Below are 16,100 nucleotides of genomic sequence, written 5' to 3' on the forward strand. Positions count from 1 at the left end.
ACAAACGGGAAACATAAATAATAATAAAAAATTACTATGAGATATATTGCAATTTTAATACGCATTACTGATTGGTAAAAAGGCGTGGATGTAAAGGAGGAAGTAGGCGTGTTGTCATCGCTCAGCCCCTCCCGTTATATGTAATGTTACTTAAAATGTAAGCGACATCTAACAACAACCGCCTGTACATGATTAACCTACAAGGAAAAGTAGCGGTGTCCTGGATTGATGTCTCGCAATGGACGAGAGTCGGTAAGCGTTCAGCCAAAGACACTTGTTGCATTGGTCGAGGTTAGCGGTAAGCTAAAAACAGGTAAGGGGCTGGTTACAAATACCCCTCCTCCCTTTTTTCAGACGTAGTACACTACGTAGGGTCCAGATGTTGTCATTTGACACTTGTTTTTTTTATTTTTTTTTGCAAAATTTGGGGTAGCGAAGAAAGACGAAGACTGGGTCGATCATCTTTGCATGAAAAAATAAAAATAAAAATAAAATATATAGTTATAGTAATAATAGTTGTGTATATCAGGCAAGATGAGTGATGAACCATGTGGGATAATCAGAATGCACAGCGTGAGGTGGTGAAAACTTTACATGCATGTTGTTTTCACACTCTCATGCATTGTGTTTCATGAACTCCTGTGATCAGTGCATGTGCTTTGAATAACTTACAAATAATTCAATAAGTAATGCAATATCCTCTCTGATTCTTGCCATTGCAGTCCATTGCTGCCTCAGCGCCAAGAGAGCATGGAAGGTCCTTCTCCAAACCTGAAGCCGAGGCATGGCGAGCTGATACCCACACCATGTGGACCAGTAGGTCATCTTTCTCTGGGGCATGATTCCCTTAAACTCGGTCTCTTACATCTAATTCAGTCTTCTTTCTTTTTTCCAGATAAAGAAGTTATCCGAGCTCCAGGGCCCTGTGAAGATATACTTCTGCTTCACACTCCTCTCCATGGTGGTGCTCTTCATCCTGACTATATTCAACATCTCCAAAGAGAGCCAGAATGAGAAGAAAAAGGGTGACAATGACGATCTCACCGTCTCCATCATCCAGCTTGTGGGCATCGGTAAGAAGTCATATATAATTTATAGAACTGACCCTATTTTAAAAATGGTAATGATCAGGGCTTTTCTTTGTGTTATTATTCTGAATATAATTAAACCATAAACCAGGATGCATTCCAGTGCTGTTGTTGATGATTCAGACTCTAAATTGGTAGTCATTAACTTTATATAACAAACATAAAAGTTTACTTTCGTTTTTTATTTTTTTATTTGCATTACTTTCTTCATTGTTCGACTTGTTATTCTGGTACTTGTTAACACAAGTTTGTGTCTCTAACTGAACGCAGCAGCGATTTTCAGATAAAAGAAGATTAAAATCATGCCAGAGTTCTCCAACAACGATCTTTGTTCATCAGTATCATTTTTTTAAGACGAGCATTTTTTTGTTGTTGTACTTAACAAAAGTTTCCATTCGAATCTGACGTATAGCAAAAGGAGGACATGAGCAGTCGGTGCACTCGAATATACATGACAGTTTGGCACAAATTTCAAAACCACTTTACTCGAGCGAACGTGTTTACAATTTGTGAGGTTTCTTCACAGGTACCCAGGTTTTTTCTTTTTTTTTTTTTTTCTTCTTCCTCTAAACATAGGTCATCGGAGCATTTGAGAAAACCATATTGAATGAAAAATAATACTGATAAATTAAAATTATAATTGTGACGAATGGAATGCAAATCAGCCAGTGTGTCATTATTAAATATTAGAAATATCTGTGATGTTTCCCCAGCGTTCTGTTTCTACTACATCGTTCGAGGCGTTCTGCAGGAAAACAAGCAGGAGCTGATTGTCTTTGGGCTGTGCGTATTCGTGCTCATGGTGCGCTCTATCATCAACTATGTTGTACCTGAAGAGAAAGAGACCCTGCTAACGGTACACCGGCCGCCATTTCAACATCAACACTTCTACACAAAACTTCTTACTTTGGTGTAGCTGTTTGGCCTGGTATAGCAGTAAGCTTGCAAAACATCACAGGAATCTAAGGTTCATGCACCACAGAATGAGCAAAACACACAGAAATGTTAAAATTACGCAAAAAAAGGAAGTCTATTGCTTAAGACCAAACCACATGACATGGTTACACCAGTATAAGTTTACAAACCCTATTCATTCTTAAATGTCACTGTATAATGGTGTAAGCATGAAGCATGGATTGGTGTTATATACCATTAATATAGTGCCAAGAGCAAACCCAGTAAGAAGGTTTATATTATTTATATTAAGTTTGTAATCTTGCGTACCAGTGTAGATTTATTCCTTACTAGAGACTCAAAGCACGTTTGTACGTCACTCTGGATAAGGGCGTCTGCTAAATGCCGCAAATGTAAATGTAAACTTGTGTGAGTCAGTTCACCAATAATTTGTTGGTTGATGCACCAGGAAGATCATGTAGATTGTCAACAAATGTTCAATATATTTGATCTAGAATCCAGTCAGGTAACAATTAATTGTTTTGCAGGTGCGGTTTGCGTGCATCATATGTTTGGGTGTTGCGCACCTGATCTGTGTCGGTCTGCTCATCACAAGGCCCAACATGATGGCCTTCAGGGTGGGTGGAGCTTTGGAAAGCCTGCAGGAGCAGTACTGCCTGCTCAATCTCTGTTTCTCTATGGTGACTTTTGATCTTCAGGCACAAGTAAGTTGTTTTGATTGCGCACCCCAATCTAACGCAGCACAAATGACGAAGCACTGTCGTTTACCTGCACTTTTAAAGGGACATGTAGACATTTCAGTCTCTGCAATTTTTGCACAAAAAATAAACAAAAAATCCCCCAAAATCCGGGTTCAACAGATGCTTCCATGTCTGTAATGTGTTTAAATCTGCTTGTGAGTACTGTGGGAAATAAAAAGCCTCTGCTCCAGACTGTTGTTTGTTGCTGTTCGCAATAAGAAAGAAAAAGCCTTCTAGCAAAGAAGAGAGTGTTATTAGGTGAAAAAATAAAGCAAGGTGGTGGTAGTATGAAGCTTTTGGGACCGTTTTGCACCACATAGTGTGTACAGATGTTCAAATGTAAAGCGATCCCGCTTTGTTCCAATGGACACAGCCACAAATGGTGGTTGGGGGTCCTGCAACACGTTTTGAAAAGACGCACTTGGCAGACTTCATTTGTCTTGGAGAAAGCATGTGATAGCCATCATCCTCCCTAGGTTAAATCTGGTTTACGATAGAGGAGAGCTGACTGGTGAGTGGAAATCACTCAAATCACAAGACTGGTTTGATAAGATTTCTGTTTTAAAGTGTCTGTAAACATTTCAGCTCGGATTTAAGTGTAGGTCTGTTAAATTTTTTTTACTTTTTACCATTTTACATACATTATATATGGATATAATTTTTCCATGAAATTGCCATCCACATCATCTTATTTTCTGAAACATGGCTTATCATGTTTTTGGGAATTTTTTTCATTTATGGAACCGAAACAGCAATTATCTAAGTATATAAGAACAGAAACTCATAACATAAATGGCTAAATAAATCGGAGAGACCTTTACTTTAACTTCACCGCTTTTCAAAATTATATCAGTCGTTCCTTTTAATTTATGCATGGATTAATTTTATAATTGTATTAATAATGTAGCGAGTGAAGTTTTTATTCATGGCTTTAAATAAATAACACAAATTCAAATACTTTTGTACTTTTTCTCAAGTGACAGTTTATAGGGAGCACTCTACTTTTTATCTCTACTTTAATAGAAGTACATGCTTTGTGTACTTCATCCACCACTGGTGTTTATTGGTTTATAGGAGGAGGTGCATCAGGTCCCGACTCCACCCCCTGGACTTTCGGTCCTGCAGCAATAACGGCATTCTGTTGAACGCTGATTTACTGCTACTACACGTTTAGACATTATTGTATAATACGCTTGGTGAAACACCCTATAAATGACATTTAAACCAGAGCTCTTTTATTCAATTTATTAAATAAATGCCTATAGGTGTAAATATTTTAAGTGCAAATAAAAGAAAGGCATAGTGGCTGAATCTCAAGTTCTCACACTAAGACTTAACTAAGAGGTTGTATCATTGCAACACAGAGTTACTCAATAGTTACCCTTTCGCTCGATTTCATGGCCATGGGAAGCTGGATAACATCATTACTACTCAGAATGATTTAGTGCTTATCTCTAGCATTCTTAAATAAAATACATGAAGTGTAAGAAAAATCTTAAAAATCTCTTCCCGACTTGGCATGTTTGGTTAATGAGAACAGTAGACAACTATGTCGACACATATCTAAACGATCTGTATGTACTTTTTGAACGTCCCATTCCATGTTCTAACAATCACTACTTTTCTGGGAAGATGTTCCACAAGATTTTGGAGTGTGCTTTATTAGATTTGTGTTCATTCAGACACAAATAAAGTGAGGATATTAAGTAAACACTTTTTGAGCATGGCTGATTATAAGAACATGTGGTTTCAGTTTTCAGTAGTGTGCATTTATGGGTTTCTTAATCTGACTTTTGAGTGTTGAATGAAGGGTGTGTGGAGGTCTAAGTTGCTACAGGGGAAATACACATTTCTGTACAAATGTGAGATATCTTTTCACCTTTAATGGGAATAAAGCAACAAACACAATTCAAATAATAAATAACTAGTTGCATATCTGTGCATAACATTTTATAATGGGGCATGTGACTGTACTCAGAATGAAGCAATTACATTTACTCAAGTGATTATCATACCCCTGCCATCAATTATGTGAATCTGCTTAACCTCCAAATAAAGACCAGCTCCTTCAGTAGGATTTTATAGACATGTTCTTGGTTTTAATCTGACTGCTTAAACCATGGTCCACATCATACCATGGAACAAAACCTGCATCTCTGTTAAAAGGGTAAAGATGAAGTAATTGATCACATTCAAGCAGAACAACAAGCAAAAGCACAAAGGCAAAAATAATAAAAAGAAGCTAAATATTGTAGCATAGCCCAGTTAGAACCAAGATCTCTTATTAAACACATGTGGAATGACCTGAAGAGATCCCCTCACAATCTGGAAGAAAAAAAAATTGGAACAAAAGGGAAAATTACGATGTGCTAAAAGTAAGTAGACTCACCCAAAATGTGACTAATTATAACCAGGTTCTTGCAACTTTTTCTTTTTTTTTCTTGGTGATTATATTATATTAAGATCGCACACGATGGATCTTTTATTCATTTATCTTTTCATTACAAAAACCTGCACTGTTACTTAGTTACAAGCCAAGCCTATAAGGAACCTTGCATCTAATAAGAAGTAACAAATGTCTGTTTAAATGTGTTTTGCCCTGCTCACCAGGTGTGCCTGTGCATCCTGATCCTGACCTCAGGCCCCTTTGTGTCCACCGCTCACAGAATCATTCTGGGAATTGGTGTTTTTTGGGCAGTAATCACTGCTGCCATCGGAGGCATTTCTGTAAGTCACTATATATCAAAGCTTCGAAAGTTTCAAAGGATTTGTGATTTTCTCGGTTCCAATGCACCTCCTGAACGTAACTGATAACTGAGAAGTGAACTCTGCATTCTTTAATAAGGATTAATTTTCTATAATGCACCTCTGTTATTATTTTTTTTAGATAGTGGATAAATACAGTATTTTCTCCACATAGTCCGAACAAGCATGAATCTGATTCATGCAAATATCTACAGAATTTCGTTTTTTATTTGTGTAAAAATGTTTATCGTCCAACTGCTTTCCATTCTTAACTGCAGTAATCCTGAACTAGACTCAATTCAAATATAGAGGAGCCAATCATCCATCCAGAAAAAAATCCTAAAAACACTAAGGGAAATGAAACACCTTAAATAAATATAATCACGTCTCTTATTTCTAAGTATTTATAAAAATGAATTAAAATCAATATAACTCTATCTCTGTGCATGGTTTAGTGAGGACAGAATTCTATACCGACCTGTATAAAATTAATGAATAAAGTTCAATAATAGCTTTAAATGGTCAAATCCGACAAGTCAAGTCAAGTTTATTTCTATAGCTCTTTTTCTTTTACAACAGACATTGTCTCAAAGCAGCTTTGAGTTAAAAACAGTTAAAATGAATAGTGGGCATTTATCCCTGATGAGCAGCCTGGGGTGACTGTGGCAAGGAAAAACTTCCTTAAATGTTATGAGGAAGAAACCTTTAGAGGAACCAGACTCAAAAGGGGAACCCATCCTCATTTGGGTGACATCAAGACTGTGATTATGACACCATAGTGTAAGCAGAAACCTCCACAACCATGTGTGGCAGAAGCAACAACTCTCTTTTTTGGGTCAGGTCGGAGCAGTGTATTATCCCTTAGCAATGATCTATAAGACCTGTATGATCACCCAAACCAGACGTTGGTTTGATTGTATAGATATTTCAGCAAGGAAATAAATATATAAGGTAATAGTGGAATCGTTGTTCGTTTTATGATCTGATCTGGCCATACACAACTTAATGCATAAGTGCCATTATCACCATCTGATTATCAGTGGTACATCTAAACTCGGTTACGATTTGCTTTTCATCTGTTTCTTTCAGGTTTTGAAAGAAGTGAAACCACTGGTATGGATTTTTGCCCTCCAGAACTTACCTCAGCTGGCTTATTTCATTTACCTCCTATACTCAGTAAGTCTGGAAACACACTTTTATTTACAGACTTGTTTACATTGTGTCCATGATTCTGTTCAATACTGTATATCGTTGAAAATTGTCCAGCTTCTGCTACATATTTCTTGTTAGAAGTCTGGATGCAGGTAAAAAAATCAGAACAAAGCATTGAAACTTATTTTGCTTTTCTTAATAGACCATTACTAACTGGGGCGAGAGTAAAACATACATACTGGAGGCTGCTACCATAACGGGCTGTCTGTTATCGGTGGCCATCAAATGTGTGCTGTTCTGGGGCTTGTATAGTCTGTACCGCAGATTCGGCCTGGGTCTGCGAGAGAAAAGTAAGTGCTGCAAAGAAAGATAATAATTGATAAATGAAATACAGAATGAAAAGCACTCACTGGCTACTTTATTAGGTACAGCGGTGCATTAGATCTGTTCTCACAATGTAGAAGGCATTGCAAAAACATCACTTGGTTCAGCCTTTAGCCGTGCCGTTTTCATGAGCCTGTTTCCACTTTGAGATGCTTTTCACCTCAACATGGTTGTAAAGAGTGGCTGACCAAAGCTTACATTTGTGTCAGCTGGAAACACTCTATCCTTAAACCATTCTCTTCTGACTTCTTTCATCAGCAAAGCATTTCTGCCATTTGTTAATATCTGTAGAGACCAGAGTTGTCTGTGAAAATCCAAGGAGATCAGCAGTTTTTTTTCCCTTTTTTGGCATGCATCTGCATGATTTTATGCATTGCACATAGGGAAAATTCACAAATAAGCAAATGCACTTGTACTCCTAATAAAGCAGAAAGTAAGTGTATTTGACTCCACAATATTATAACACTGTAGTGAAAACCGTAAAAAAAACCACAACAACATTACTATAAAGGAGAAAAGAAATATGTAAGTGTTAATGCTTTTTTTTTTTTTTTAATTAAATCAGCCCAATTTTCTGTATAACAAAGTTATTGTTGTTATACTAAAAAGTGTTCTTATTCTATCTATCTATAGATTTTGTTTTTTAATAACCCGAATATTATTTTTAGATAAATATTTAATAAAACTACACTATTAGATACAGCTACATTGTATGGAGTTTATAAAGACTACATTTTTATAACCACCTTTATGACTCATTATAAACACAGCAGGGTACCAGAAAGAGCAAACAGAGCATTGAAGCATTGCTGGGATGTTTACACTTGCTGGCTACTTTACTAGGCAGGCCTACTTTATTTATTAGTTAGAAGTTATATGGTAAAGAAAGTAACCACTAATTCTACTATACACAGTGTATGCTTATCCTTTTCTAGCTTTCAATCAGTGTCTATTTATTTTATTGTTAGCTATATATTCTTGGTTGCCAGGCCTTTCTCTATCCAGTGATAAGGCATATAAGGGCAATTATACATATTGGAAAGATTTTGTAACATATATCTTTGGATTACTTGTAGTAAGGATTAAATGAGTTTTATATTCTATATAGGTAAATAAGCCAACAAACATAAAAAAAAAGTAGGCCCTGTATAAACGTCTATGGCTAAACTGACCAGCAAGAGGCAAAACGATCCAAAGGAAAGAGCCGTAGTGCTGTAGAAACGCATCACCAGAGGTCTACTGAGTTCTGAAGGTGTGCTGTGCGATCTAGCACCAAGATGGGTGATCAGCAGATCCTTAAAGTCCTTTAAGTGGTGCATTGGGGCCTCTGTGTTTGTTCAGCACATCTTACAGATGCCTAATCAGATCGGAGGCCAAGTCAACACCTTGAACCACTTTGTCCAGTCTCTCAAACTATTTCTGAACCCTTTGTTCAGTGATTCATTTTGGTGCATATAGGGGCCACTACCATTAATGATTATCTTTGACATGAAGGGTGAACATGTTTAGGTAGGTGCAGTAACATCTACATAAATACCATGACCCAAGGTTTCCCAGTATAACATTCCCCAGAGTACCACACTGTCTCTGCTGGTTAAAATTTTTCCCAAGATGCATCATGGTGCATTCTTTTTCCAGATAAGCAAAAGAAAACCTAATTTGTCAGCCCAGGCCACCTTCCTTAAACAACTTTTGATAGTTACTAATCACTGCATACCAGGAAATGCTCAGATCCTTACACTTTTTCCTACTTCCAAAACATTGAGAACTGACTGGTCTAAATCTAATCTGGTATCCCATTTCTTGACTCGTCTCATTGTAATGACATAATCAATTACCTCATCTGTAAGTGGTTTTAATGTTCTAGCTAGTCAGTGGCACATCCCTCAGACAACCTTTTTCTCTGTTTCTGATTTCATTATGTACAATGTAAATCAAACTCAAACAGACTGGTGTGAAAGCATGTTACCATGGCAATAACGGGGAGAGTTTTCCCAGAGAGTTAGAATCGAACCTTGCTTCTTCCCTGTATTATTGTTTACACTTCTAGTTTAAGTATTTGCCCATATGTCCCTTTTGTTATATTGCTGCATATGAATGTCTGCTTACAGGTGTCTCTCTCTCTCCCTCTGTTCTCTTTAAAGTGTTCTCTTCAGATAATCAGCAAGTCTCCCCATCAAGAATTGGACCAGCATGAAAAAGTTCTGCATTGTGGCATTTTGTCCGGGAGTACAATAATGCAACTGTTGCACATTTGCATACAATGATGCAAATCTAGACTTACAGCTATCCAATCTTTCAGTTAAGTAGGTTCATTAACCTGGAATAGATCTCTGGAAATTGAAAGTGATGAACCCATGCTGCCATTTTGCTTCTTTCAAGTCTTCAGAAAATTCAGCTTTCGTTCTAAATTCCAAAAAGAATCAAGTGCTCAGAGGGTTTCAGTTTTACCTGTATTACCTGAATTATTGAACATGGCTGTACATGAGCTGATTGGATGTTCTTTGGTTCCATCTTTATCTGTTACTGCTTTCTTTTTTATATGCTTTGAATTGTTTTACCACTTCTTTTATTATTTTATTATTTCTATCATTCTCTGTATTTCTTGTTACTTTATGCTTGGATGCATATCAGTAACCAGTGACATAATTCCTGAAAAATTATAGTTCAGACACTCCATTTTTAAAATGTATAATCTAAACAAATATAGTGTTTAATGATGATAAAACATCATGCCAAAATCCTACATGCAACCAACAAGGCTGGGTACTGTGTGGGTAAAGGAAGCACTTCAAAATCATCCTTTTTGTAAAGTAACAAAGTTCTTACAAATCAGAGACGTGTGTTTAGTTTAGTGTTACTTGTAAGAACGATGCAGATTCGTAATTTCGATTCCGGAATGAAAGAGTTTCAGTTCCAGTCATTTGACTTGAGGCTTGAACTCAGAAGAAAGAGTAATAAACTGTGATTGGGATGGTAGAATTATCTTTCATGTTCTTAGAATGTATCTGTCACCAGGAACCATGGCTATATAAAGATTACACAATTCCCTGTTATTGTGTAAATACCTTTAGGGCAAAGGAAATAAAGATGATAAATAAAGGTACAATTTACCCTAATAAAGGTATAAAGATAGGTCTAGTGTTGAAGCCTTTATAATTTTATAGTCAGGATTGTTCAGTCAGGCAAATGGTTGACTGAGCTGCCACATATGGAATGAATTGCATTCAATAAAAAAACAACAATGGATCTTTTTTCCTTCAGGTCAAAAAGAAAAGTCTAAAACTCATTGATGTTTAATATAGAAGACGATTTCTAGGCAGGTTCTAAGCAAATTAAAGCGATATTATCGTTTGTACAAAAGGTCTTATCCCCTCTACTGAAGCATGTGTTTAGACAGAGGGATCTGATAGAAAATTGATCGTGTGTTTCCACAAAACGTGAGGAGGCCATTTCACTGAAGAAAGAAAGGATGTATCAAATGTTATCAAAACTTCTAAAATTCACGTATATCCTGTAAACGATACGTGGTTTTTGTTTTACACTTTGATACATGAGCTCAGTGTCAAGAAGTGTTACACATAAACAGGAACGAAAGTTTATTTTTCTCTACTTTTATTACGACACAGCATGTAACTTTTTTTTTTTTTTTTTTTTTTGGATAACCGAAACTTTGTGAATAACTGCACTATTTCTACTTTAAATGCTGTGATTATGAGAATGTTTATAAACAAGTTTAACCATAATGCATTAAACATGTATTGCTTTTGATATATTGTCCTGGGTTTTGATAGCACAGGTTTATTACTTTATACATGTATTTATTATACAAAACACAATAAATTTATTTTATTGTATGTATCGTGTCTATGTATTTATATATTTGTATATACATTTTCCTGTCTATAAAAAATGGGAACTTCTCTTTTTCAGTTTTTACAAGCCATTTGTTGAATTGTTCCTTTTATTTGAGTTTGGAAACTCTCAAACTGCGCAACATCCTCGTTTAAAATGTTACTAGTTATTAGGAGAAGGGATACTATTTAGTCTTCAATTGAAAGGAAGGAGAATACTTTGTCACGCATTAAAAATAATAATCCATATGTTTAAAAGAAGTATAAGTGGAGCCAAAAACAGTGTTTCTAAAACACATTTCCCCACTGTCCTCTACAGCACATTATTCAACTCCTCAGCTAATCTACAAACTAGAAAATAGGTTGAGGAGAGAAGGAAAAAACATGAATATGTAAAGGGGTGCCATTTTAAATGCACTTATTTCTACAAGGTATCTTTGCTAGCAACATTTGCAGTTGGTGGTTAAACTTAAATGAAGTGAAGTGCATAAAATAAAGAACATGTGCTAATTGAGTCATTTACTTATGATTCACTTACAATTATCTTTCCAAATTAATATTTTACTTTCAATGTAAATTTGGGTAACAGACTTGCCAAAGTGGCCTAACCACAATATTGATAATGTTGAAAATAAAGGACAAGAAAAGATACAAGTACATACAAGTGAGCAGTGGTGGACAGTCAGGAAGTAAATGAAATTCGTTACTGTGTTTTAATAGCTTTTGTGTGTATCTGTACTTTACTGAAGTATTTCCATTTAGGGAAAATTTTACTTCATTACATTTCAAATATCGTACTTTGCTCAACTACATATTGTGAAATCAGTTGTTCCTTTTTATGGTGGATGTCCTGCATCATTAATAAACAAGCTTCAGTTAGTTCAGAATGTGGCAGCCAGAGTTCTTACAAGGTCAAGAAAATATGATCACCCCCAGAGTTTTGAGATCTCAGGGAGCGTGGCGTCTTTTAACACGCTACAATCCGCCACGCTCCCTGAGATCTCAAAACTCTGGACTTCTAGTAGTTCCTAGAATAGCGAAGTCCACTAAAGGCGGTAGATCATTCTCACATTTAGCTCCTAAACTCTGGAACAGTCTTGCTGACAGTGTTCGGGGCTCAGACACACTCTCCCAGTTTAAGTGCAGATTAAAAACGTATCTTTTTAGCAAAGCCTACACATAACATACGTCTCACATCATAACCTTGTGCTCCAAAACATCTGATCACATGCACATTATCAACTTGTGCTGTTAATATCGTGAACAGCAGCTACGCTAATTTCTCTCCACTGCTTCTCTTTCTCTCCCCATCCCGAGGCATCCTGAGGTTTGGCCAGCTCCAGTCATGTCCCACCTCATGAAGATTATGAAGAAGTATATGCTGACCTCGCAAAAACCATAAAGACTGTATAAGACTGTAGAAAGAACATTACTTATAATCTTATACTCCAGTACTCATGTTAGTTCTCACTCTCCAGTGTTCTATATTGTTGAAAGATTTATGATCAAACTCTTTGTCACCCAAATGAGGATGGGTTCCCCTTTTGAGTCTGGTTCCACCCAAGGATTCTTCCTCATAACATCTAAGAGAGTTTTTCCTTGACACAGTCTGCCCATCAGGGATAAATACACACCATTCACCTTGACTGTTGATTTCTGTAAAGCTGCTTTGAGACAATGTCTGTTGTAAAAAGCGCTATAGAAATAAACTTGACTTGACTGACTTGATTTACGAGGATAGAAATTTACATGGTCAAGCAGACAGCAATCCACCAATCAGGGTGGAGCGTGCGCTCTGTTTTGAACTCGTTTTGATTGGTGCTTGCTGGCATCTACTTAACTCCAACATAGAGTTCAGCGTCAGTTCAACAGCAAGCAGAACATTTAGAGACTTATAAATAATGAAAGAAACTACTGACTCGAACTTGCCACAGCATCATGGCCTTATTTGTGTTTTTATTTTTTTGTAAATAGTCGAAAATATGGTTTTAGGCTCATGATCATTTTGATTATTAAAAGATATTAGTTTTTAAATAATTAATATAATTCTATTAATAGATTGTTGTGCAACATTAGTAGAGTAACATTAGAGTCTTTTCACATAAACTGAGTTGATTCAGTAAGAGTCTTGAGACAAAAATGATAATAAAAATATTATAGCCATAATAAATCATAGTACTTTGGATACTTTGGCATTTTTGCTTTTACTGGAGTTTTTACTGGGGTAATATTATACCTAGTGTATCTCTACCCAAGTACATGGTTTGTGTATTTTGTACAGCAATGCACGTGAGCAGTTAAGTTAAGGGCATTGTGCAAGGGCCCAACAGCGGTAGCTTTGTAGGGCTGAATTTTGAACTAATGACCATCCAAGCAGAAGTCTAACATCTTAACCACTGAGCTACCACTTCCCAAATAATGCAAAAAATGCACATGACTTGCTAAAGACTTGTGGAGTCTTCCAGGATATGTCATAGGGCTGAGTGTGTTTAAGTAACAGCTAAAGGTTATGTAACACGACTACAGTGTACGTTAAAATATAAGTAGGATAGCTTATAAAAAGGTATATTTTAGGTATGGGATGTTAAATGGATTGAGACATTACCACAATTAAAACATGTTGTGATAGTAGCCCTATGGTTGAGCTTTTCAGCCTGACAAAGTCAAGTAATACAAGAAATGCTGAAAACATGAGCCAGTTGAGGGCACACACTTTTCACTTGGACTCCTTTCACTTAATGAAACTTTCTGTTTGTCATGTGGCGTCCTAGTTTCACTTTATTTAGTAAGCGTTTCAGTGACTGTGTTGTTGATAAAATGTATAATGTAAAATGTAAATTATTTTTATCCATAACATTTTAAAATAACGTGAGAACATTTGAATTTTTAATAATAAAACAGCATGTTTAGGTTGACCACAAGTTTACTGATATTTCAAAACAATATTTACAAATTTTGGATTTGCTTGTATGGAAAATTTCACTGTATACTACTATTTATTAGAGGAATGCATTTTTTGTACATTTGTGGTGGGACCAAAAAAAAATATCCACTCTACTTTAGGGCTTTATAAGTCAGAAGCAGTAGTTTGTAGTCTATTCGAAATGTAACAGGAAGCCAGTGCATTGATGATAAGACCAAAAAAATATCCACTCTACTAGTAAAAATATCCATTAGTTTTTAAAAAGAATTCATAGACAATTTATGTTTTAAAGCAAATAATCAGAATTATATATAATTTCCTTGAACTATGGTTATGGCAAACAAGGGCAATGTGTAAGTGTATCTACAAAGTCCCATACCATTTCTACTATAGGATATTTCGTAAAAGATGAAACAGAGTTGATTGTTCTAAATACTAGTCTATAAAGTGCATTGCAGCTCTTGCAAATTACAAATGTGCACACACCATGGTAAACGTGTTTCCAGTGCAAATATATTTGGGATTTTTTGGGGGAATGTTGTTTTGCTGAGACCTGGCAACCCCATGTTCATGCATTTCATTTTCATTGTATAATCCTGTTTCTAATACTTTCTAGTAGATGTCTGTTTTGTTTATTATAACATTTATTTACATTTGGTTTGGCCTTTTGGGTTTGATCTACATTCCCAGCGGCTTTTGAATCGGTATATATAAAATATGTATTCACTACTTCTCTAAAAATGTGCTTTAATGATTGCGCTTCATGAAAGCAGTTCAATTCTCTTGTGTCCACTGGTGGCCTTTGTGGTAAACAGTGTACTAGTGACATTGTGTTTTTCTCATCTGATATTGTGTTCGTTGAATCATATACCCACTATTCAAGTGTGATAATTACTAGAATCAGTATATCTAATACACAAATGATTACAATTTACAGGTGCATCTCAATAAATTAGAATGTCATTAAAAAGTTTCTCGTATATTATATAGATTTATCACACTGATATATTTCAAGTGTTTATTTCTTTTATTTTTGATGATTATGGACAAGTATGGACAGGATTAGAAAGGAGTTTATTAGAGGGACAGCGCATGTAGGACATTTTGGAGACTAGGTGAGGGAGGTGAGATTGAGATGGTTTGGACATGTGCAGAGGAGGGACATGGGGTATATCAGTAGAAGAATGCTGTGGATGGAGCCACCAGGAATGAGGAAAATAGGAAGGCCAAGGAGGAGGTTCATGAATGTGGTGAGGGAAGACATGCAGGTAGTTGGTTCGAAAGAGGCAGATGTAGAGGACAGGGGGGTATGGAGAAGGATGATCCACTGTGGCGACCCCTAATGGGAGAAGCAGAAAGAAGAAGAAGAAGAAGAATTTTGATGATTATGGCTTACAGCTAATGAAAACTCAAAATTCAGTATCTCAGAAAATATGAATATTGTGAAAAAGTTCAATATTGGATACTTGTGGTGTCACACTCTAATCAGCTAATTAAATCCAAATTTTTCCTAAGCCTGTAATGGTGTCTCAGTCTGGTTTAGTCTACACAATCATGGGGGAAGACTGCTGACTTCACAGTTGTCCAAAAGATGATCATTGACACCCTGCACATGTATCCAAGCGCATTAATGAAAAGCTGAATGAAAAGAAAAAATGTGGCAGAAAAAGTTGAAACGAAGCCCATTCAAGAATTTGGGGAAGATTCACAAAGAGTGGACTGCAACTGGAGTCAGTGTTATAAGACACCACACACAGACGTATCCATGAGCTACAACTGACACATTCCTTGTGTCAAGCCACTCCTGAACCAGGGACACGTCAGAGGTCTCTTACCTGGGAAAAGGACAAAAAGGACTGGGCTGTTGCTTAGTTGGCCAAAGTAGTCTTTTCAGATGAAAGAAAATAAAATTTCTCAAGGTCCCAGAGTCTGGAAGAAAAGAGGAGAGGCACAGATTCCAAGTTGCTTGAGGTCCAGTGTAAGGTTTACACAGTCAGTGGTGGTTTGGGGAGTCATGTCATCTGCTGGTGTTGGTCCACTGTGTTTTATCAAGTCCAAGGTCAGCAGAGCCGTCCACCAGGAGGTTTTAGAGCACTACATGCTTCCCTCTGCTGACCAGCTTTATGGAGATGCTGATTTCATTTTCCAGCAGGATTTGGCACCTGCCCACACTGCCAAAATCACCAAAAGTTGGTTGAATGACCATATTGTTGGTGTGCTTTACTTGCCAGCAATCTCACCAGACCTGAACCCCATAAAGAATCTATTGAGTATTGTCAAGAGGAAAATGAGAAACAAG

The 16,100-nt window shown here is 36.5% G+C and overlaps 1 protein-coding gene across 3 annotated transcripts; it reads left to right on the forward strand.

Annotated features, from left to right (window-relative positions):
• The first annotated feature begins 97 nt into the window (after nt 1-97).
• Nucleotides 98-10,881, forward strand: LOC124399727. 3 transcript variants are annotated; one of them, XM_046870873.1, is made up of 9 exons: nt 98-252; nt 723-816; nt 896-1,073; nt 1,802-1,944; nt 2,531-2,707; nt 5,354-5,470; nt 6,578-6,664; nt 6,843-6,990; nt 9,169-10,881. In XM_046870873.1, exons 1-9 carry the CDS (start codon nt 239-241, stop codon nt 9,219-9,221), a joined length of 1,011 nt encoding a protein of 336 aa, XP_046726829.1. In that variant the 5' UTR covers nt 98-238; the 3' UTR covers nt 9,222-10,881. The 3 variants fall into 3 exon arrangements, with proteins under 3 accessions (XP_046726829.1, XP_046726830.1, XP_046726828.1); XM_046870874.1 differs by having other exon boundaries at nt 164-313; XM_046870872.1 differs by lacking the exon at nt 98-252 and adding an exon at nt 426-578.
• Nucleotides 10,882-16,100: the final 5,219 nt, after the last annotated feature.

Source organism: Silurus meridionalis, chromosome 17, assembly GCF_014805685.1.
Source record: "Silurus meridionalis isolate SWU-2019-XX chromosome 17, ASM1480568v1, whole genome shotgun sequence".
Classification (NCBI taxonomy): domain Eukaryota; kingdom Metazoa; phylum Chordata; class Actinopteri; order Siluriformes; family Siluridae; genus Silurus; species Silurus meridionalis.